The 23,499-nt window shown below is 45.0% G+C and overlaps 1 protein-coding gene across 14 annotated transcripts in view; it reads left to right on the top strand.

Moving 5' to 3' along the window:
* The window catches only part of LOC146345207 (solute carrier family 22 member 13-like), a 57,448-nt gene that overhangs the window by 15,169 nt on the left and 18,780 nt on the right, over positions 1 to 23,499 (top strand). For 11 of the 14 annotated variants that reach the window (XR_014792473.1, XM_084859415.1, XM_084859416.1 and 8 more), the window contains 8 exons: positions 2,220 to 2,635; positions 8,516 to 8,619; positions 11,866 to 12,020; positions 14,195 to 14,363; positions 16,419 to 16,539; positions 19,503 to 19,597; positions 20,273 to 20,487; positions 21,112 to 21,220. Coding sequence is in view for 6 of the 14 variants with exons in the window: in XM_084859410.1 (XP_084715536.1) it covers positions 2,220 to 2,635; positions 8,516 to 8,619; positions 11,866 to 12,020; positions 14,195 to 14,363; positions 16,419 to 16,539; positions 19,503 to 19,597; positions 20,273 to 20,487; positions 21,112 to 21,220 (1,384 nt within the window). In the remaining 8 variants the exon portion in view is untranslated. Of the gene's footprint in view, positions 1 to 296; positions 2,636 to 8,515; positions 8,620 to 11,865; positions 12,021 to 14,194; positions 14,364 to 16,418; positions 16,540 to 19,502; positions 19,598 to 20,272; positions 20,488 to 21,111; positions 21,221 to 23,499 lie in introns of those variants that run through there. The other 3 variants (XM_084859414.1, XM_084859412.1, XM_084859411.1) reach the window with 2 other exon arrangements.

The raw sequence follows: 23,499 nt of genomic DNA, 5'->3' as shown, positions 1-23,499 counted from the left end.
ATGATTGAACGACTGAACAACAACAACAACAACTACTTTTCCCACCCTTTTATTGACTATGAATGCTACTCCATTTCTTTTAAGGGATTCTTGCCCACAGTAGTAGATATAATGGTCACCTGAATTAAATTCGCCCATGCTCGTCCATTTTAGTTCTCTGATTCCCAAGATGTCAATGTTCAATCTTGCCATCTCATGTTTGACTACCTCCAGCTTACCTTGATTCATTGATCTTACATTCCAGGTTCCTAAACAATATTGTTCTTTACAGCATCGGACTTTCTTTTCACCACCAGATACATCCACAGCTGAGTGTCCTTTCAGCTTTGGCCCAGCCGCTTCACTCTTTCTGGTGCTACTTGGAAATTCCCTCTGCTCTTCCCCAGTAGTATATTGGACACCTTCCGACCTGAGGCCGAGGGGCTCATCTTCCGGCATCATATCTTTTAGCCTTGTGATACGTTCCATGGGGTTTTCTTGGCAAGAATACTGGAGCGGGTTGCCATTTCCTTCTCCAGTGGACCACATTTTGTCAGAACTCTCCGCCATGACCTGTCCGTCTTGGGTGGCCCTGCACGGCGTAGCTTATGGCTTCACTGAGTTACACAAGCCCCTTCGCCACAACAAGGCAGTGATCTATGAAGGGGGGGGATCAATACTTTTATGCATAAATAAATAAAATAGTGACTTGAGTGTTCTCTTATCAGAGAGCTGAGTGTTCTCTATAGCGTAGCATTTCTGCAAGAATCGATCTGTCAGCCCCACCCTTTATCCATGTAGTTGAAAGGTCCAGTGCGCTGTGTTTTCTGCACAGTTCATCTAACTAGATGGCTGAGAAATCTTTGCCTATGATGCAGGTCAGGGGAAGAAAAGGCTGCTGGTCGAAAGCTAAGGGCTTCTTCACAAGGAGCTTTTATCTTGCTATTGAGATTGCTTACACATGGGAGTTTGTGGGTCCTTTTCATGACATCATCAACCTCCAGGGCACATCCAGAGGTATTTCCTGGTTATTCCATCTCAAAAAATCTGGAAATAATATCAAATTAAGTCAGATTGTAATGCTATCAAAACAGCCACTAGATGATGCTGTTGCATTGATCTCTATGGAACCTTGAAAATTAAAAACTTCCCCTCTCACCAATCACGTGGTCTGAGAGCCCACAGTAAATGCTGAAAGGCTCCGCAACGGGGGAGTGTGGGTTTTTTCTTTAATGAAAAGGCAGGCATAGAAATATGGGTCACAACTTTTGACTGTTACTTTACATTCCACACTGATAACGAGGGGAAGTAGTATTCAAGAAGTTTGTGCCATTGGCTTTATGAATACATATTGGTAGGATTGCTGAAATCCAGCCTAATAAATGACTAGCCGCCCCCCACCTCACAGTCTAGGGTTCGTTCACACATCCACATACATCATTGGATATTCAACACTTGATATCTTGCATCTGAATGTCTGAATTACCTCCACTTCAGTTAGGGGTGAGCTACACAAGGCCCCAGGCTTTTTTGCATCCTCCGCTGCCCCATCAAATCTGCTGCTGAAAGTCTTAAGTGTTTTGTGTCTGAGGACAGGCAAAGCCTATACCTGTGGCATGTGATTCCTTCACACATGCAAGCCATTGAGTGGTGAGTATCCATGTCTGAATAGGGACTTCGGGTGCAATCCTGTGCATGTTTAGACAGAAACAAATCCTACAGCTCCCAGCATGACCCAGGCAGCATAGCTGACTGGGGTACGCTGGGAATTGTAGGACTTTTTTTTTCTGTCTAAACATCCTGCATAGGATTGCAACCTTAGTTTAGGATGATGAACAAGATCAGGTCACAGATGATGTTTTAAGAGTGCAGGATCAGACCAAAGGCTTATCTAGTCTGGCATTTTGTTTCCCACAGTGGCTATAGATTCTTCTGGGAAGCCCGCTCATGAGGGCAATAGCCTTCTCCTGCTCTTGTTCTCTGATAACTGGTATTCAGATGGTCCTGTCTGTGCTACCCATGATACCTCATCTTATATGTGGTGGCCCTAAGACCCGTATCCCAAAGTTAGCATTGAGTACTTCTGCATGGGTTACTCAGTGATAAGCAAGGAATACGTTTTCCAGGAGAGGATGGCTTAAGCTAAGGTAGGATGCATTGCATAAGTTTATCAGAGGACAAAGCCTGATTAATTATTCACTTTATCCTCAGCTCTTATTATGTTTAAACATTAATTTTAGCCCCTGTATGTGACAACGATAGTCCAGCCTCTGAAGAATCCAGAATGACGGGGTTTGGAGACATCTTGAAGGTGGTTGGAGAGTTTGGAAGGTTTCAGAAATGGCTGGTGCTGTTGATTTGCATCCCAAATTTCCTCACTCCCTTTCACATGTTTGGCCAAGTGTTCCTTGTTATGGACGTGCCTCACCACTGCAACACCAGCTGGATCCGTGCAATTGGCCCAGACCTGACCAAAGAGCAGGCGATGAACTTAACCATTCCCAGGAAACCAGATGGATCTCTGGAAGAATGCTCTATGTTTACTCCCGTGCAAGAGGATATCGAAACGATCATAAAATATGGACTCAACTCCACTGAAAAGTGCCGAGATGGATGGGTATATCCTGCAGAGCTGAAGCCGACGTTGCTAACAGAGGTGGGACCTTTGTGTTCTTTATGGTCTTGTTCTGTGTATGCAGCCCACTTCTGGGCATTGCAACTCCCCTCAGCCCTAGCCAGCATAGCCTATAGTGAGGCATGATGGGAGTTGTAGGCCAAAACGTCTGGAGGGACACAAGCTGCCCATCCCTGCTTTAGGGAATGAGAAGTGCTGAACTCGAGATGTATGCCTGGGTACCTTGCCACCTCTTATTCAAACAAAAATGAGGTGGCAAAGGGGAAGATGGGGGAGGGATTGTCTCAGACAGAATCCTTAGAATGTTCTTGGGGGTCTATCTTTGTAAGCAATTTTGTTGCCCAGATGTGTGTTGGAGGGGGAGAATCCATAAGCTGCATCCCAGCAGTGACACAGTCATGTCTCTGCCTAAGATCAGGAGTGGGCAACCTGGTGCCCTCCAGCTGTTCGGGCTACTACTCCCATCAGCCTCAGCCAGCATGGCCAATGGTCACGAGTTATGGGAGTTGCCATTCAAAACATCTGAAGGGCCCCAGGTTCCCTATCACTGCCAAAGAAGATAAGAAAAGTCCTTGGAGATCATACCAAAAGTCCAACCAACCCAGTATTCATTCTCCCCAATAGTGGCCAACTGCTTTTGGGAAACCTAAAAGGAGGGCATGAAGGCAATAGCCCTACCCTGCTATTTGTCCTGTGGCAAGTGGCATTCAAAGGCAGGGGATATAGCTCAGTGGTAGAGCACTGGCTTTGCATGGAGAAGGCCCAGGTTCAGTTCCTGAATCTCTAGTTAAAAAGTACCAGGAGATACGAAAGTACCTGAGCAGATAATACTGGGCTAGATGGGCAGAGTTTGACCTAGTATAAGCCAGTGTTGCAGAACCCTTGCTCAACCTGGTGACATCCAGATATTTTGGACCACAGGTCCCATCATCCCTGGCCATGTTGGGAGTTGTAGTACAACATATTTGGAGATCATGAGGCTGGGGAAGACTGTTCTAGAGGAATGTTGCCTCAGGAATTGCCAGTTCCATTTATTTATCATGATGATTATGATGATTATTAATTCATTTATTTACCATTGATAGACATGTTCTCATTGATAGACATCTTCCTGGAAGATGGGCTGTTGGCAAGGGACGGGTTGCACCTCACAAAGGCTGGGAAGAATGTGTTTGGCCACAGCATGAAGAACTTCATCAGGAGGACTTTAAACTGAGTCCTACGGGGAAGGGAGATGTAAAGTTGGGGGTAACAATGGACGAAGGCTCATGCACCGCAACGGAGAGAACAGCTCTAATAGCGCCCAATAATAGTCTTCAAAAACATGTAGGAAGAAAGCCAGACCATGAAGCACATGGTCTTCGATGTCTGTATACTAATGCCCAGAGTATGGGAAACAAACAGAACGAACTTGAACTCTTAATACAGGAGGGAAATTATGACTTGATAGGTGTAACTGAGACTTGGTGGGATGACTCTCATGACTGGAATACAGCAATTGAAGGATATAACTTGTTCAAAAAGAACAGGAGGAACAGAAAGGGAGGTGGGGTTGCACTATATGTTAAAAATACTTATCTCTGCACAGAAATACAGGAGGATGAGCTTGTTAGCCCCATCGAGAGCATCTGGGTTAAAATAAAAGCAGCAAAGAATAAAAGGAACATGGTGGTCGGAGTCAACTACTGGCCACCCAATCAAGGAGAAGACGAGGATGAAACTTTTGAAAAGCAAATAGCCAATGTTTCACGGAAGCATGATGCAGTAGTAATGGGCAACTTCAATTTCCCCGATATTTGTTGGAAGACAAATTCTGCAAAACATGGCCCCTCCAGGAAATTCCTGACTTCTGTGGTGGATAACTTCCTCCTACAGAAAGTAGAGGAAGGAACTAGAGGATCAGCTATCCTTGACTTGATCCTAACCAACAGAGATGACAGAGGGCCGATCTACATTGCGCCCGCCATCACAATGAATTCGGTGTCCTGTCGGGTTAAACGCTCTCGCATTAAAATGTGATTATTCACACTCACCCATTTTCCCCATTGCAGTGCTTCATCGAATGTGCGAGCTCGGTTCACACTTGAGCGCTGTGCTGTTTTCCTGCTGTTTTCCTGTGCGTGCTTGTCTGATCTTGGATGCTAAGCAGGGTCGGCCCCGGTCAGTAGTTGGATGGGTGACCGCCTGAGAATCAGGCTTCCTGCATTGAGCAGGGGGTTGTTGTATCCCTTCAAATGAGACTAAGTTTTACCCCCTCCTATCCCCCGCTCAGGATGTTTTTTTTTAAAATTAAGGCGTTATCTTTGCAGAATTGGGGCTTCTCCATGATTTTTTTTTTCCTAATTCAGGCATGATCTTCGAAGCTTCGAAGTTGTGAAGCTTCACAACTTCAAAGTTGTGTTCATGGTTCTAAAGGAAGCAAAAGCCAAGTGTAGCCAAACCCATACCCTGGATTTTAGGAGAGCTGATTTTAATAAACTCAGAACAATGATAAGTAAGGTACCATGGCAAGCGATGCTAACAAGAAAAGGAGTCCAAGATGGGTGGGAGTTTTTAAAAAAGGAAATTCTCAAGGCACAATTATAAACAATTCCAACAAGAAGAAAAGGTGGAAGACAACAGAAGAAGCCAATCTGGCTTCACAAAAAGCTAAGAGATGATCTGAAAACAAAAAAGTACACATATAGGAAGTGGAAAGAAAGCCAAGCAATAAAGGAAAAGTACAGGCAGGTAGCACAGAATTGCAGGGATGGTGTCAGGAAGGCTAAAGCTGAGAATGAGCTGAGGTTAGCAAGGGATGCTAAAAGCAACAAAAAAGCTTTCTTCAGCTAGGTGCATAGTAAAAGACAGAGGAAAGAAATGGTGGTTCAGCTATTAAATAAGGATGGCAAAATGATAACAGATGACAAAGAAAAGGCAGAGGTGCTCAATACCTACTTTGGCTCAGTCTTCTCCCAAAAGAGGGTCTATACGAGCTACCTGGCAAAGGTGAAGTACAGGCTGAAGGGGCAGGATTGCAGCTTGAGATCGATAGGCATATGGTCAAGGAACACCTAATGACTTTGAATGAGTTCAAATCTCCAGGGCCAGATGAACTGCATCCTAGAGTCATAAAGGAACTGGCAGAAGCACTCTCAGAACCGCTGTCTATTCTCTTTGAGCAATCATGGAGGAAGGGGAAGTGCCAGATGACTGGAGGAGGGCTAATGTTGTTCCTATCTTCAAAAAGGGTAAAAAGGAGGAACCTGGGAACTACAGACCAGTCAGTCTGACATCCATCCCTGAGACAATTCTGGAGCAGATGATAAAGCAATCCATCTGTAAGCACCTTGAAAACAATGCAGTGATCGAAGTCAACATGGATTGGTCAAGAACAAATCCTGCCAGATGAACCTGATCTCATTTTTTGATCAGGTAACCACCCTTGTGGACTGTGGGAATGCTGTGGACATAATATAACTCGACTTCAGCAAAGCTTTCAACAAAATGCCCCATGATACCTGATGAGCAAACTAGCTCAAAGTGGGCTAGATGAAACAACAATCAGGTGGATCCACAGCTGGCTACAGAATTGGACTCAGTGCTTATCAATGGGGTCTTCTCCAACTGGGGAGAGGTAATGAGCAGGGTACCATAGGGCTCAGTCCTGGGCTCAGTGCTCTTCAACGTTTTTATTAATGACTTGGAGGAGGAGGTACAGGCAATGCTGATCAGATTTGCAGATGACACAAAATTGGATGGAATAGCTAATACCTTGGAAGACAGAAACAACATTCAAAGTCTTGATAGACTAGAGTGCTGGGCAGAAAACAACAGAATGACATTTAATAGGGATAAATGCCAAGTTCTGCACCTAGGAAAAAGAAACCAAATGCACAGTTACAAGATGGGGGATACATGGCTCAACAACACTACAAGCGGGAAGGATCTTGGAATTGCTGTCAATCACAAGCTGAATATGAGCCAACAATGTGATGTGGCTGCAAAAAAGGCAAATGCTATTTGGGGCTGAATTAATAGAAGCATAGCTTCCAAATACCGGGAAGCACTAGTTCCCCTCTACTCAGCACTGGTTAGGCTTCATGTGGAGTACTGTGTCCAGTTCTGGGCACCACGCTTTAAGAAGGATGCAGACAAGTTGGAGAGGGTTCAGAGGAGGGCAAAAAAGATAATCAGGGGATAATCAGGGGATTGGAAACAAAGCCCTATGAAGAGAAACTGAAAGAACTGGGCATGTTTAGCCTTGAGAAGAGAAGACTGAGGGGAGATATAATAGTGTTCTTCAAGTACTTGAAAGGTTGTCACAGAGAGGAAGGCCAGGATCTCTTCTTGATCATCCCAGAGTGCAGGACGCGGAGTAATGGGCTCAAGTTCCAGGAAGCCAGATTCCGGTTGAACATCAGGGAAAACTTCCTTACTGTTAGAGCAATACGACAATGGAACCCCTAGGGAGGTGGTGGGCTCTCCCACACTGGAGGCGTTCAAGATGAGGCTGGACAGCCGTCTGTCGGGGATGCTCTGACTTGGAATCCTGCACTGAGCAGGGGGTTGGACTTGATGGTCTTGTAGGCCCCTTCCACCCCTACTATTATATGATTCTATGATTCCATACATTTGACTAACAGTCAAATTTTAAAGCCATTTCTAAGGCCTGTGGCCACTGCCATGCCTAGTGTTCACCACCAATGGATCTTAGGACATGCGCCTAAAAGATGCCTGTACTGTAAGGAGAATGTCAAACGTAGCTTCTTTCCAGAAATGTTTTGGTTTTTGAAAGTTATTAAAATAGCCAACAATAAAAATTCAACTCAATTTAGCTTGCATTTCTGCAACCATGGCTAACACATTCCTGGTTGTTACTGGAATTTCTCTCTGCTTCCCTCAGCTTACTGTGTGTGCAGGACTGCTGGCTTCTATTATGAGGGAAACCCAGCATTTATGAGGTAAAAAATGATGAGGTGCTAACTCATAAACTGTTGTGAGGTTTCAGCTGATATTCCCCTTTTTGTATTGTGGTACTAATAAGAAGAGTATGTTGGATTACACATTTACCAAATTTCAAGTATGCAGCTCATGGGGACATCTGATAGCAATTATGATTCTTTTCTGACGCAGTGGGGAAGTCAATCTGCTCCAACCATCTTTATATACATCAGGGGTGGGGAAATGTTCTCCTGTCAAGGGCTGCATTCCCTCTGGGTTTTTCTGTCAAGGGTCGCATGCTGGAGGTGGTGGGGTCTCCCCGTCTCTCTCTCTCTCTCTGCCTCTCTCTCTGCTATCCCCTTTTCTCTCTCTCAGCCACCCCCCGCTCTCTGTCTCCCCGTCTCCCTGTCTGCTGCCTCCTTTCTCTCCCTCTCTTTATCTTTCTGCTAGCTTTCTCTCTCTCTCCTGGTTTCTGCTGCCTCCTCCTTTCTCCTTCTCTCTTTCTGCCTCCTCCTCTTTTCTTTTTCTCTTTTTGCCACCTCCTTCTCCCCCTCTCTCTGCCCACCCCCTTTTCTCTCCCCACCGTTATGCTCCCTACCCAACAGGCTGCCCGGAGAGTGACGGATCACTCTTGCCAGAGGCCTGAAGTGATAGCTTGCCCAGGGCTTTTGAAATTACGTCGCGGGCTGCAGGGCTGGCCTGCAGATTGACCGTCTCAGATATACAGAGATCAAGCTGGCATTCTGCAAACATAGATGCAAGTTTTTGGCCGTTACTGATGGTCCTCCCCACACAAATCCTGACCTAAGTGGTTTACAGTGATAATGGCAGACATAACTCCAAAGGAATGGCATGTAATTTCAAAAGTAAAAGGTGAGGCAAAACAAGGAAAAGGGAACAGCCACATACAAAAGGGAGTTGTACGGTTGATGCTGCCAGGAGGTTAAATGAAAAGGAATCTGTCTTTTTCTCCCTTAGTTTAACTTGGTCTGTGACCGAAAAGACTTAAACGACATCTCCCAATCCATATACATGTCGGGTCTTCTCGTCGGAGCGCTGGTCTTCGGCCCGCTAAGTGACAGGTAAAGTTTTAAAAATTGTGCTAGTGCATTTTTAGATATTTGTAGTGCTACTGGCTTTTATCTTGGTTACTACTTTAGTTTTATTCTGTTTTAAACTTATAGTTTTATATTATGTTTTAATATATTATTGTATTTTATGGTTTTAAGCTTTATCTTGCAAACCGCACAGAGAGCTTTGGCTAATGGGCTGTATAAAAATCAGTCAATGAAACAAACAAATATAACCTTGATACTTCATCGAGCAGCTGAAAGAAAATGGCTGCCCCATTAGCAGGCAGTGAATTACAGGGCCGTTTCAGCAATTTTGGTGGGTGGGTTTCATCCCAAACTTTGGGACGGTTTTCTTTTTCTTTAAAAACACACACACTTTTTGTGCTGCTGTGATGACAGTGGACTTCCTCTTGGTGCGACCATTATCCCATCCAAAACACCCTGGGAACGATACTACATTGTGAAATAGCATCATTCTGATGTATCGTCATTCTGAGGGGGTTTCTGAGGAAAAAATGGTGGCCATCACCAAGTGATTGCCAAGGGGCGCTCTGCTGTCACCTGTGGTGTCAGCAAAATAATGTTTTAAGAAAAAAAGAAACCACCAGAATGACTATATAGCCCCCCAAACTTGGGGATGAATGACTTCCCAAGCCTCTTTTGCCCTACTCCCCTGAATTACACACGGAAAGTTCTCATGTGAGAACATTTGGGTTGGCACTAATAAATACTCTCCAGTGCTTGCTCCACTCCTGGTCCACACAAGGTTGCCCTGTCCAAAAGACAGTTCTTTTCCAGATGGAGTGTGCTCAGGCAACGTTTTTGTCTCCCCACCACCTGCAGCTGTTCCATATATGCCAGAACAGACACGGCGATTTATTTATTTAGTCATTTCTATTCCACCTAATAGCCGAAGCTCTCTGGGCGGCGGTTCACAACAACTCACAAGACAATATCCAACATAAAAACCTAAATATACAAAATGTAAAAAGAATTGAAACAGCTAAAAACAATTAAAACTAAATACTAGACCTGTTCAAACAGCTGACATAAATGCCCATCATACGGCTGGGAGTAGAGGACAGTCTTAACCTGGTGCCAAAAAGATGACAATGCTGGTGCCAGGCGGGCCTCAGTGGGGAGTTTATTCCATAATTAGGGATGTCTATTGCAGGGAAATTCAGCCCCCTTGTGGCTTGACAAATTTCCCCAGAGCCACAGGCTTCCAGCTGGATCTCACAGATTTCCACCACTGTGCTCAACTCTCCTGGTCTCCTTGCCTGTGCCCAGCAGGGAGAACAGGAGAGTTGCAAATGGTGGCAGCAGTGGCAGGAAAGGAGGGGAGCGCCATGGCTGCCCTCCCTTTCTGCTGTTGCCACTGTTGTGCTCAGCTCTCTCATTCTCCTTGCCAGCATCTAGCAGGGAGAACATGAAGACTGTGCACAACAGTAGTGGCAGGAGGGAGGGGAGAATCATACAGAGAGGGCTGGCTCCAGATTTACGGGGCCTTGAGGCACGTGTCCCCTCCTCCATCAGTGGGTGCTGGATGTCTTACATCGCCTTGGCAGCAAACAACCCTCAGCAGCGGCAGTAGCGGTGCTCTGGGCAATGCTGGACGGCTGGGTGTAGCCATCGTTTCAATTTCCCACAATGCCCCAGAGTGATGCTCTATCAGGGGCATTGTGGGTAATTAAAATGGCAGCTAGGCACAGCTCCTCTGTGCTGTCTGGGGGAAAATTAAGCAGGGAGGTCCAGGGCAGGGATCTGGCAGTTACTGAAGGGTATCATAAGTCCTGGTACAGAATGCAGCATCCCAGAATGCAGCATTTCAACTTCCTTCCTTTTTTCCTTTAAAAAAAATAATCACGTTTCTGGTCCTTATGAAGTTATATCTTAAAAGGCATGGGCAGTGCCTGATGAAAGAAGCCAGAGGAGAGACTGAGTAGTTTTTCCACTGGTGAGGGGGTAGGGGCTTTGATACCCTGCCCAGCACCTTGCCCTTTTCCAAGGAAAAAACTACACAAAAGATGGATCGTTCCTGAGAATGCTTCCTGTTCTTCCTGTTCTGCCACAAAATACCCAGTTAGGAGAGTGTGGGCAGCTATTATCTGGGTGTGTCTTAAAAGCCGAAGTGTGCTGCTAGAAGCACAGAGAGTACAAAACCTGGTGGTGACATTGCTCCTCTTTATATGAGAAATGTGCACATTGTGACCCATGTGAACTGATCTTTGGCTTAGCTTTGGAAGCGCAAGATTGCGTGCGGAAGCTTTGGACATTAAACCAGAAGGCGCAACCAGCCAACTGGTGCAGCTTCTCAAAGGTTCCCATTATGTTCTATGGGGCACAGTAAAGGAGCTGCAGTTTTTACGGCTGCTGGAGAGGGGCTGAGAGGGGTAAAAACTGCTCTCAACTGTGGTCATCAAGGGCAGATTGAAGACCTACTGCAAACTGAGTCTGACTGCACCCCTCTGCTCCGTCCTACCTACGTAAGAGGCCGCCACTGACTCCAGGGGGGGAAATGTCAAGAGAGTTGTAAAACCCACCTCTGCCACTGGATTAGCCCAGCGTCTCCTAAGTGGAACATCACTGTGGGTGGGCATGGGGTGCTTCAGTGATAGAGGATATGCATTGCATGCAGAATATCCCATTTAATTCCTGGCATCTCCAGACAGGACTAGGAAAATATCCTGCTTGAAACCCTGGAGAGCCGCTGCCAGTTAGTGTTGGCAATACTGGGCTAGATGGACCCATGGTTTGACTCAGTATAAGGCAGCTTCTGATGTTCCCAAAGTTCTTGTGTGCCCAGAGAGTCCCTGTGCATGCACACACAAAGACACAAACAGCACACAGCCCCTGAAATATACACCCCCCCCCCTGCTCTGTCATAATAATGGGCATTTTGCCTGCGGTGGGAGGTGTAACAACACCTTTCTTATGCACACCTGTGTGTTACAAAAGCCCAAAGACTAACTGGGATTTGCAGTTGGAACCAAAAAATTCCACGTGTGTGGAAGGAGCTGATGGGAGAGATTTCAAGTGCAGAAGTGGTAGCAGGGGAAAGACTTGAGCTCCCTTCTGTGGCTTTTCCACTCCGAATTGCCCCTTTTTGATGCCACCTAGAAAAAGCAGCAGCTGGGCTTTGGGGGTATGTGTATTCTTGTAATGTGTATTTCTACCACCCTGATAATGACGATTAGATGCATGCTTCAACCTCTGTCTTGCAGACTGACCATGCCTTGCATTTCCTTCCTCCAGGATTGGTAGTCGATGGTCTATCTTGCTTACCCTCCTCATCATGGGCTCCTTTGGCGTTGGGGCAGGCTTTGCACCAAATTTCTACGTCTACATTGCCTTGAGGTTCCTCGTGGGAGCTGCTTTTGCTGGGATCAGTATAAGCATGGCAGCTTTAAGTAAGACACTCTGGTTTAGGCCTTGCCATCCAAAGACAGCTCTGTCTATCCCAGTGTCATGTTCCTTCCCCCTCTCCCTCTGCAATCAACACACTCCAGGAAACAAGGCTACTCGCTTAGTTACGAATGCAGATTCTAGGAAATTCTCAGACTGTAATGAACCAGCTAATCCACACATCTACGAATATCAATAGAGGAGACGAAGTGGAAGTTAGAGAAGTTGCCAGCAGTCTGGGCAAGAACTTCTTGGCCAGACTTGCTTTGCAGGGATGCCCCTCCCTTAGGGTGACTCCCTCCTACGTTGGCTTCCATGAGTGGCCAACCTGGCAGAGCGTCTGAGCCCTGCCCCTGAATTTACCTACTTTGCTCTGTGATGGGCCCTAGCATCCCTCAAGTCATGCCCCTCGCTTTCCTCCTCCTCCTCCTCCTCCTCTGAAAACTGGGTTCTCATGGTGGAGGAAAGGGGGGCCATCTGTGTGTCAAGGTCTTGGGAAGAAAGTCTCGCCATATCTGGGCTCACTAGGGAGGGTGCCTCTCCCTGTTCTGTCTGTTCCCATTCTGACTCTGAATCTGAGCTGCCAGACACCTAACATGCTCAGATTCATTCCTGACACCCAGGGATGTCAAACCTCAGGCTTGCAGGCCAAATCCAGCCTACCTTTGGTCCCCATCTGTCCTTTGGGAGTTCCCCAGGAGGTCATGGCCCCCTCCCCTTTCCCCCAAATACCAATTGTTTCCCAGCTTTTGCACATATTTGTCCATGTTCTGAAAGGCTGAAATGCCTCTCCTAAGGCGTAATTACAGGTCGTAAGAGCTTTATGCTGCAATATGCTAGTATTTTTGGTTTTTTGGCCTCTCCCCTTTCGCCCCTGGCCATGCCCCTTTTGTCTTTGGACCTGCCCACTTCAGAGTTTTATCCAATCTGATTGTCCACTTTTTAAAAAACTTTGCCCCTCCCCAGTTTATATCTCCTCTCAACCTACTGCTGTTTAAACATGAATGTCAATGTACACTGTAACCTTGCCATGCAGAAGTGGTGAGGAGGCTCACTTGTGTGGGGCATTTTAGCTGCCAATTTAGGAAAGTGTGGAAGCAGATGTTGCTGGTTTCTGGCCCTGAGACACAGAGCGTGGAGCATGGGAGCTAAAGGGTAGAGCCTGCTGAGCTGAGTCAAGGGTAACTGGGAGGGTGGCAACAAGGGAACGGGCCTTCTTGGTGGTGGCCCCCCAGTTATGGAATAATCTCCCTGACAAGGCCCGCCTGGTGCCAACATTGTTATCTTTTCGGCACCAGATTAAAACTGCCCTCTCAGGCGTTTGGCAGCATGTAATGAGTCTCTTTGTCTCTGGTTGATGGTTTTAAATGGTTTTAGATATATGTTGTTGTTGTGTGTGCTATTTGTTCTGTGTCATTATGTGAATGGTTTTCTATTTTATATAATGTATTTTAATGGTTTTTTAATTTTTGTGCACTGCCCAGAGACCTTCGGCTCTGGGGCGGTATAGACATATAATAAATGAATGAAATGAATTATCTCAGCTCAGGTAGAACCTGCTGGATATTTAAATGAGTCACAGGTTGGGGTCTTACCCAATCTAAATAACAGCAGCTTTTGCAACTGTCCCCCCCCCCCCCGAATTAGTGGTGCAATCAGCGATGACTTGACACTTTCATTGTTATCCAGAAGCTATCTGTAGCCCTGACACTTACGCCCCTTTTATCCTGTTCATGTCCTTGATATAAATAATAGCTCATAAAGTGTGGGTTCCCCTTGTTGGCTAGGGAAGGAACAATCTGTGAGCACACGGCATTCCACAGGCTACAGCAGAATTATGCTGCACAGGCTGTATATTGATCATTGTGCTCCAGGATGGGATGGAAAACCCAGAATTTATCTGCATGTGTGAAAAGCCCCTCTCTCTGCTAAGCGATGCAGCCCTTTCAGTGGTGGGGATGATAGATATCCAGCAGAAATTGGGGTGAATGGGTAGCAGAGAACACCTTTGCCAAGGTTTTGTAATGTTTATATTTATTTAAACAAAGCTAGTAATTGGATAAGGGGCCGCGGGATGAATCAGTAATAACCAGGTGGTTAATGGATTAAAAATGTATTTGACTGATATCCGCAGGACCTTTGCATTTTCACAAATTGACTGTAACCTGAATCCATTTAGGTTCCGAGTGGGTCGGGGCCTCTTATCGCCCACTTGCGTTGATCATCACCCACTGTTGCAATGCCCTAGGACAGATGGCCTTGGCGGGCCTGGCATACTCCATTCGCAGCTGGCGTCTCTTTCAGATCGCTGGCTCTGCTCCTGTCTTCGCTCTCTTTTTTTACATATGGTGAGTGTGCAATGAGGCCCCAAAATGAGTAGGATGTCTGGTTGGACTGTACACAAAACAATACGAGGAAATTAAGTAGGACAGCAATGTGAGCTTGCTCCCACCCTGCGTTTTAAGATCTACTGCATTTTTAAGTAGGGATAGGGGAGAAATTCATTTGGTTCACATTTTAATACAAACTTACCCAATTTTGCACTTTCAAACCAATACAAGAACTGAAACTCAATTGTCCTTCGGGTTTCGCACTGCTTTAAATTTTACAATGGAACTCTCCATTCCAAAACTGCATACAAAAAGAGTATATTAGAGAAAAAGTGCACACAAAAATGCTTATAATTGTGACAGTGTTTAACAGGCCAGTATATTTGGACAATTGCTTGCAAAACATTTTTTTTTGTACATTAGGCAAAAATGCATACAAAAATGCATGCAAATTTTCAGGCAAACATTAAAAAAACCCAGCATTTGGGATGAACTGAATTTAAGACTGGAAAAATGAGAAGCTGAGAGACACTGAAATTGACAGATTCATCTATTCCTAGTTTTCAGACCTGCCAGGGATCCTCTTGACTGGATGTGAGGCTGGCATCCATCAGAAACAGGGCTTTTTCTGTTTTTGCCCCTGGGATTGTACCCTTCTCCAGAATGTGTACTCCGGTACTGGAGACTACCAAAAATATTTTTGTTTTGCCAGGCCTTTGAGAATGAGGCCTTTGCTTATTGAGATGCTTGCTGGGCTGTTTCTTTGTTTTTCTTTTTAATTTTGTTTTTAACTGGGCGTATTAAAATATGCTGTAAAATCACTTTGAAAGTTGGTTATTGTAAAACAGATAACATAAGAATATAACAAGGGCCCTGCTGGATCAGACCAAGGGTCCATCTAGTCCAGCATTTTGTTCAGAGTGGCCAACCAGCTGTCTGTGGGAAACCTACAACTAGGACATGAGTGCAACAGCCCATGTTCCCCAACAACTGGTGTACATAGGCTCACTGCCTCTGATACTGGAGGTAGCATGTAGCCATGAGGACTAGTAGCCATGGACAGCCTTAACTTCCATGAATTTGTCCAATTCCCTTTTAAAACCAACTAAATTGATGGCCATCATTGCATCTTGTGGTAGCGAATACCATAGTTTAACTATGCGCTGTGTGAAGAAGTACCAAAAACAAATGCCATGTGATGAGGACATGTAATGGTATATGTCTGGATTCACACGTGTGCAGGTGTGAAATTAGCATGATATTGCATGTGTTTTGTGCCATCACAGAATTTGGTACAGGGTGAAGAATTCAATAGTTTATTTATTATTTATTTTATTTTATGGATTTATACCCCACTGTTCAATACAATTCCTCTAGTGGCTTACAAAATCTTAGTTTCCTCCCACTTTTACTTAGCAAGTTTGTAGCTCTTGTGGCTTTGAGAACAGGCTTAAAGAAGTGTTTGGACAATGCATTGGGAAATCTCAGAAGCCAGATTTGCGAGGTGTTGTATTGAAGAAGGAATCTATTGGACTTCAGTGCCTGGCATGCAGTGTTCCCTGGCTCTCCCTATGATTAGCAGGAATAACTGAACAAATTTTTCAACACAAGCAAGTTTTTTTTTAATCTGCAAAATGTATACAGACCACAGAACTCCAGTTTATTGGGGGGGGGGGGCAGAAATGTGATGTTTTAAAAGCTAAGAACGAACAACCCTGGATAAGTGTGACAAGCATGGTTGTAGTACATGGTGGTGACTCTAAATGTTGGTATGCAAATTAAAAGAAGTATTAAGTAAACAGTCATCTGCATATATGCTGGAAGAATCTTATCGTGTCTTCTTCCTTGAACGGCAGAACCGGATTTTGGAATCTGATCTCCTTTGTTCATAACTGTGCCTTTGTTCTTATCAGTTTTGCATTTGCTGACATTCCCTTTGCAATACTGTTGGTCGTGAAGGGTTGCAAGAGCTTATCGGCTTTACTGGGTCAGAGCACAGCATGCTGTTACCCATCTCCACCCTGTTCCAGGCTAATTAGCATTCTGTGCTTCATGAACTCTTGTACTTTCCAGGGTCCTTCCCAGTTCTGCCCGATGGCTTGCCACGAAAGGGAAGATCAAGGAAGCCAAAAAGGTGCTTCGAAAGGCTGCCGCCATCAACAAACGAACCGTCCCGGAAGAACTACTCGATCAGGTGTCAAAAGCCTGGGATAGCTATTGCTCATTTTCAGAAAAGGTTGGGATGTTGACAGTGGTGTAGTGGAGGTAGGGCTTGCAGGGATGCAGGTCTGGCACGTTTTTATTAGCAGGTACGCTGACGCCATCTGCCATCCCCACTTAGACTTCCCTGTTCTCTCTGAACTTAGCTGCAGTCCTCACAGTAGCTGGGAGAAATTAATTTTCTCAGCAACAATAAATGTTCCCTGTTGTAATACACAATATTTTTGGGTGTCTTCATCTTCAACGGGCAATCAAGACCCCTTTGCTTAACAAAGGACTTGCTCCTGGAGGAGATGAACCCTGCTAGCACAGCTGCCTGTATTTGTGGACTCTCCTTGGGGGTGTTGCTATAGGGGCTGCCGTTATGAGTGCCTGAACTTCAAAATCTATCCCTGACCAGTGGATGTTGATGAACAATCAGAACAACACAAATAAATCAGGGTGCAATGGAAATGGAAAATGAGATGGGAGATCTTAACTTCCCATGTTTTACCCGAACAACAGCCCTGTGAGGTAGATTCTGTTGAGAAGAGTGTGTGTGCTTGCATGTGTGTGTGACTGGCCCAAGTTCACCCAGTGAACTCCTCAGTCTTAGTCTGCCTTGCTAACCAGTACACCAGGGGTAGGCCATGTGGGTGGGTTGGGGGCTGCACTGCCCCACCCCAAGCCTCCTCCCTCTCCCCTGCTGCTGAAAGTGTTCATATGGCCAGATTCCCAGTGATCCTGTTGGGGAAACAAAGCAGGTGGATTGCTCAGCAGAATTGTGCTCCCCCCACTGCTTGGCGGGCTGAGGAGAGTGTGATTCTGCAGAGAAATGGCATGTGGAAATGGCATGGCACCGGCAGCCATGTGGCCTGCATATTCCCCACCCATACAGCACACCATGCAGGATCTCAGTTATAACATACTCCATCAGACAGTCGCTATGTATTGATGTGGGTGGCATGGTGCCCAGCTTTGCTTGCCAATGTTCCAGTATGTATTGAGAGCTGTTGGCTCACCATTCAATCCAGTTGGGGAGGTTTTCCAGGCAGTGTTTCTTTTAAAATTGTGTTGGGTTTTAATGATAAGTCACCTTGGGGGTGCTGTTTGGGCTGAAAGGTGACTTACAAATGTGTACATGAATAAATGAAATAGTAATAAGGCTATCAATGGGTAAGAGTCCTGATGGCTCTGTATTACCTCCAGTATCAGCGGCAGTGAGCCTCTGGATACCAGTTGCTGGGGAATGCAACCAGGAGGGTGCTATAATGGTGGGAACGCAGGAGAGGGCCTTCTCGATGGCTGCCCCAAGGCTCTGTAACTCCCTTCCCAGGGAGGTGAGAGTGGCATTCTCCTGGGTATGGTTCTGCAGGCAGGCAAAACCCTTTTTGTTCCAGCAGGCCTTTGGGATAGATAGTCTGGACCTGTGAGAATATGATGGATTGGCACTATTGTTTATATTGCTGTTGTCTTTTTAAATTCTGATATTTTATACAATTTTAATATTATTGATGATTTAATTATATCTTTAACTTTAGTACATTTCCATTTATATGTTTTAACTGTACACGTTTTTAATGTTGTAAAGCCGCTTTGAGTCCCAGTATTGGGAAAAAGGCAGGATGATGGTGGTGGTGGTGGTGGTGGTGCTCAGGCCCTGCTGGTGATCTTCCCTGGGCCATCTGGTTGGCCAATGTACAAACAGATTATTGGACTAGGTAGGCCTTTGGTCTGGTCCAGCAGGACTCTTCTTGTGTTCTTATGTTAACAATAACAAAATTTACTGTAGGGACAAATGGTCTTCCCCCAATCAAGCATTTAAGTTCCATCTAACAAGAGCTGATTTTGCAGAAGCCTAAATAAAAATGAACAGGGCAGCACGCTGTCCTCAGAGGAGATGATATTAAAAACAAATCTAGGAGAAACAAAGATTAATCTGATCTCCAGAGTAACTCTCTGTCTCCCCCCTTTTTCTTTTATTAGTAGAGAGATTTATAATACTAAAAGAGGATGTGTGTTCATCTATCCATCCATTTGTCCATCCATCTGGCCTCCAAGAGTGTGAAACCTAGACTCCTGAAACTTGGCATGCATACAAAGGGGACCCCAGCGGTGTGCACCTTGGGTTATTTTGTTTTTTAAACACATTAATTAATTTTAATTACCTTAAATCTGTCCATGTGGTTGAAGTCTGCTGTACCTCTTCAGCCACTGGGGGCAGATGTCTCTAACCAATACATAGCTTTGCAGTCCATATAGTTTGAAGCCACGGTAGATTAGTAAGATGAGGACCAGAGTTATAGTCCTGCCCGAACCCCTGCTGTGGGGAAGCCCCCCTTCAGAAGAATTGAGTGGGGAGACCTCTTCCTCAGGGGGCTATAGTGGTGCACCATGGCAAGGGCTGTGCCTAGGGGTGCCAGCAGGAAGGTTTCACTTAGATGGAGCAGACACATGTCGAACTCTGACAGTGGTATTGATTTGAGTGCAGCCTTCACTGTATCAACGTAAGGGCTATTCCCTCCCGTGCCAAGTCAGGTCCTCTCACTAGTAAAACATAAATTGATCCCTAGGCAGGTTCCTTGGATTCAGGGCCAGAGCCCAGAGCAGGTCCGGGTTGGAGGCAAGGATTAGGTTTTGGTGGATCTGGGATGAGAGTCTGGCTCAAAAGCTGTCTGTTTTCAGCTGTTTTCAACTCAATGCAAAATGGAAAACAAGCAGCAGAGGGGTGGCACTGGGAAATGATCTCGCCCCTTGATTTACTCGAAAGTGGGCCAGGAGTAACAAAGAGCTGGACCAGAGAAACAATGGTTTGTTGCTTTCTGGACCATTTTTCCCTAATAAAACGAGAAGATGTGCTAGGGCCATGTCGCAACTGTGATGATGTGAGATCCATGTTGCAGACCTCATAGAATCTGGCTGATGTTTTGTCTCTCACTGGTTTCGAACATTTTATAGCTGGCTCCAGAAGAGAAGGCAAAATCTGGAAATATACTGGATCTTTTCAGGAAGCGACACCTAAGGCTTATGACTTTTATCATGGCCTGGGTCTGGTAAGTCTCCCGAATTACATTGCTTCAGTAATAGGCATTTTGTAAAAATAAAAATAAAACATGCACATGTTTTTGGTTTGATATGTTCTCAATTTGTGAGCTGAATAAATTCTATGAACTGAGCAAATTTGCATAGCTTCTCTAAACTTGCAAAAAAATTTTTTTATTTTTTTTACTGTTTTGTATACTGTATTTGGTTTTATTTATTTGTTACATTTATGTTCTGCCTTTTCTCCAAGGAGCCCAAGGTGGTGTACATAATCCTCCTCCTCTCCATTTTATCCTCACAAGAACCTTTTAAGGCGGGTTAGGCGGAGAGTCAGTGACTGGCCCAAAGTCACTCAGTGAGCTTCATGGCTGAGTGGGGACTAGAGCCAGGGTTCCCCTGTCCTAGTCCAGTGCTCTAACCACTACACCACACTGGCTCTTGATATGGTGAAGAGCAATGAGCTGTCTTCACAGTAATGAGGGCTAGGAACTTGCTGTTTCATTTAAAATGAAAACTTCTCAGGAAGCTGAATGCTGCACCAAACACCATGTTCAGCCCTCCTGCAGGACTGCAGCATACACAGTTCTCAATGCCTTGAGATTTAGTGATGGGTTTGGGTGGGGTGGGAATTAAAAAGGATAAAAATTAAAGGCAGGAGAAATGGTATCTTCTTGTTCCGCTCTCAGGTTTGCTGACAGTTTTGTTTACTATGGAGTGAGTCTTCACGTTGGGGATTTTGGCTTGGACATCTACATGACCCAACTCGTCTTTGGAGCAGTGGAAATACCATCTCGCTTCTCCTGCATCTTCCTACTACAGTGGCTGGGGAGGAAGAAATGCCAGGCGGCTTGGCTTCTCCTGGGTGGAGTTGTTTGTTTGCTCATCCCTGTTATTCCAGAAGGTACAAAACCATTTGTGGAATAAAGTATACAAGGCAAGCTTGGTAAATAAAGGTGTTAAGCAGAGCGCGAGGAAGGGCCTTCTTGGTGGTTGCCCCCAGACTCTGAAACTCCCTGTCTAGGGAGGCCAGATTAGTTCCATTTTAATTGTCCTTCCACCAGCAGGCAAAGACATCTTTATTCAAACAGGCTATTGGCTGCTAAGCTGTTTTGTTTGCTGAACTAGCTTTTAACTGGTGGGTGCTGTTTATTTCTAATTTCTTTTTATTTTACTATTTATTATTTTTCTGTCTAATCTTGCATAGGATTGTGCCCTAAAGAAACATGGTATGTTCCAAAGGCCACTGGTATCCAGAGTAGCTTCACGAGGGTCCGTGTGTGCTTGGGAATCCCTCGGTGAATGCTCAGAGAGTTCCCCTTTTGGTATCTTGTTCAGCCCCAGGCAGCATGACCAATGTAGGTCAGCAATAGCCAGAGCGCCACAGGTTCACCACCCCTGCCCATAGGACCACAGAGTACATTTCAGAAGCAGGCGAGACAATTTTGCCAATACGGTGTGGTCTTTCCATAACTTCTTATCTTGGCCGTTTGTGGACTTTCTAACCCTGTGGCCTGTCTTTCCCTAGGTTTCCCTGTGATTGTCACGGTGCTGGCGGTTATTGGGAAGTCCGCTCTGGCTGCCTCCTTTTCAACCACCTATGTGTTTTCTGCAGAAGTATTCCCCACAGTTGTCAGGTGAGGATTTCTTTGCAGTTTAAATGTGCACAGGGTTAGGACTGGAGTTTATGTTTTTTTGGCTGCTCACGGGCAGTTCTATCCAGAGGCATAATGCCGAGAGTTTCAACCAGGATGTGACATACATTTAAGGGGGAAATATGAGAAATATGAGGGATGGATCAGTCTAAGGGCACTTTTGGATGGAGACTGCCAATGCTAGCAGTTAGAAGCCACTGTGCAGCTGCTCCTGTTTTGCCCCATAATGGATTTTCCACATTAAAGAAAAAGATGGAAGGAAAGGTAAGAAAACATGGATGGAGCACGAGGAGAAGACGTCATCATCAAGACCCCCCACTCCAGTAAACTCTGTGAACGAGGCAGGACGATGGTGGCATAAAAGCCTTGTCTGGAAGCACCTTAATTTCACTTTGTATCGTTTTTGCATATCTTCATAATGAAGTCCATTCTATAGTAAATATATATATATATATGCGCGCACAAAAAATCTTGTTCAAATAGGTATTTATGCTCTTATGAGCTGGTCTGTGTTCTGCCTTTCAAGAACATTTCCCATAGAATTATAGAATCATAGAATAGTAGGGTTGGAAGGGGCCTACAAGGCCATCGAGTCCAACCCCCTGCTCAATGCAGGAATCCAAGTCAGAGCATCCCTGACAGATGGCTGTCCAGCCTCGTCTTGAACGCCTCCAGTGTGGGGGAGCCCACCACCTCCCTAGGTAATTGGTTCCGTTGTCGTATTGCTCTAACAGTCAGGATGTTTTTCCTGATGTTCAGCCGGAATACCTGTCTTTCTTTACAGGTAATAGCCACGTTACCATGTTACCAATTAATAAATAAATCATGTCTTGTCCCTTCCAGGACAAGATATGATTTATTTATCATGTCCCTTCCTTGCCTGCATGATGTTTTCAGGAGCAACTGGGCTTCCTAGCTTCTTGGAACAGGTAATAAAGGAAGAAGGAGAAAGATGCTAAGAGGCAGTGCACAGACCACCACATCAGTGTATAAGTGAATCCCTGCCATGATTTGCATGGAGGTGAAATCCAAAGTACTTAATGCTCCGGATCCATGCTTTATTCCAAGAAGTGTGGATGAGATCAACTCCTCTGAGAACGTGAAGTGATTGAATCTTCAAGCAACCCTAGGAAATGTAGGAGTGATTCCCTCGTTACGTGATTTTTTAAAGTCAAAATTTGCATTAGCGTATATAATGAAATATGACAGAGCTACAAGTAAATTATGCCATGCTAGGAAACCTAGGAAGCTATCTCATACCAAATGGAGATGGCTCTCCAGAGTCTCAGAAACATCCTTCCCATCACCTGCTACTTCATCTTTTTTGAACTGGAGATACACGCAGAAGATTCCAGTGATTAAACCTGGGGATATTCTGCATGCAAAGCATGTGCTCTGTTTCAGAGCCACGGTTCCTCCCCTTATTGTGTTACAAATAAGCTTAAGGCATTGACAATACTTCTTGCTAGGGATGTGCAAATCAGCAAATCTCGAGCTTGCTGAGGTTTTCCGAATTCCATCTTGAAGTTCACTCTGACTCACGTCCGTATCAGATTGCAAGCTTTGGTTTTTTTCCCCCTTTCCACATTAAAATCTGTGCATATTTTCGTGCATATTTTTTCCAAATGTATGCATCAATTGTGCACATATTTGAAATGTATGCATTCTTTTGCCATTGATTAAAGCATATTTGTGTGTGTTTTTCAAAAGTATGCATTTTTCATGTGCATTTTTCAAATGTATGCATACTGTTGAACAAATTTTTTTGGTCTGCGAATCACAGTGCAAGCTCTGAAATGACCAGACTTCAGCTGCAGATTATGTTGAAGTCTGTGTTCGATCTGGAATGTGCAAACTGGGTAAATCCTGATCAAAAATGAACTGAAGCGAATTTCTCAGACATCCCTACTTCTTGCCCAGCTTTCTTGTTGGATCTGACTATGATGCCATTGTGAAAGAAAATAAGGGATTGCATTGGTCCAAGAGGGAATCGTCATTCATTCATTTGCACAAGCACCTGAAATGCACCAATTTGTTCCTAAACGTATCCTGACATAACTTCCATGGCTGTTCAGGTAGCAACTTGCTTTTCTGTTATTGCAGATAGCAGCTTCTTTTTCCACTGTTTTGACAGCAAATCTCTGTGTGCAGTCAGTAAAAAAAACCCCTCCCGCTGCAACATTGCACTTCGGGTGTCCCAGAAGAGGTATTAATGTTCTTCAAAGCAACTCATAACCAATACTAACCGTAATTATCTGAAG

Source organism: Heloderma suspectum, chromosome 5, assembly GCF_057233095.1.
Source record: "Heloderma suspectum isolate Gila_16-S chromosome 5, 16-S_ref, whole genome shotgun sequence".
Lineage (NCBI taxonomy): Eukaryota > Metazoa > Chordata > Lepidosauria > Squamata > Helodermatidae > Heloderma > Heloderma suspectum.
This window is presented reverse-complemented; position numbering and strand designations above follow the sequence as displayed.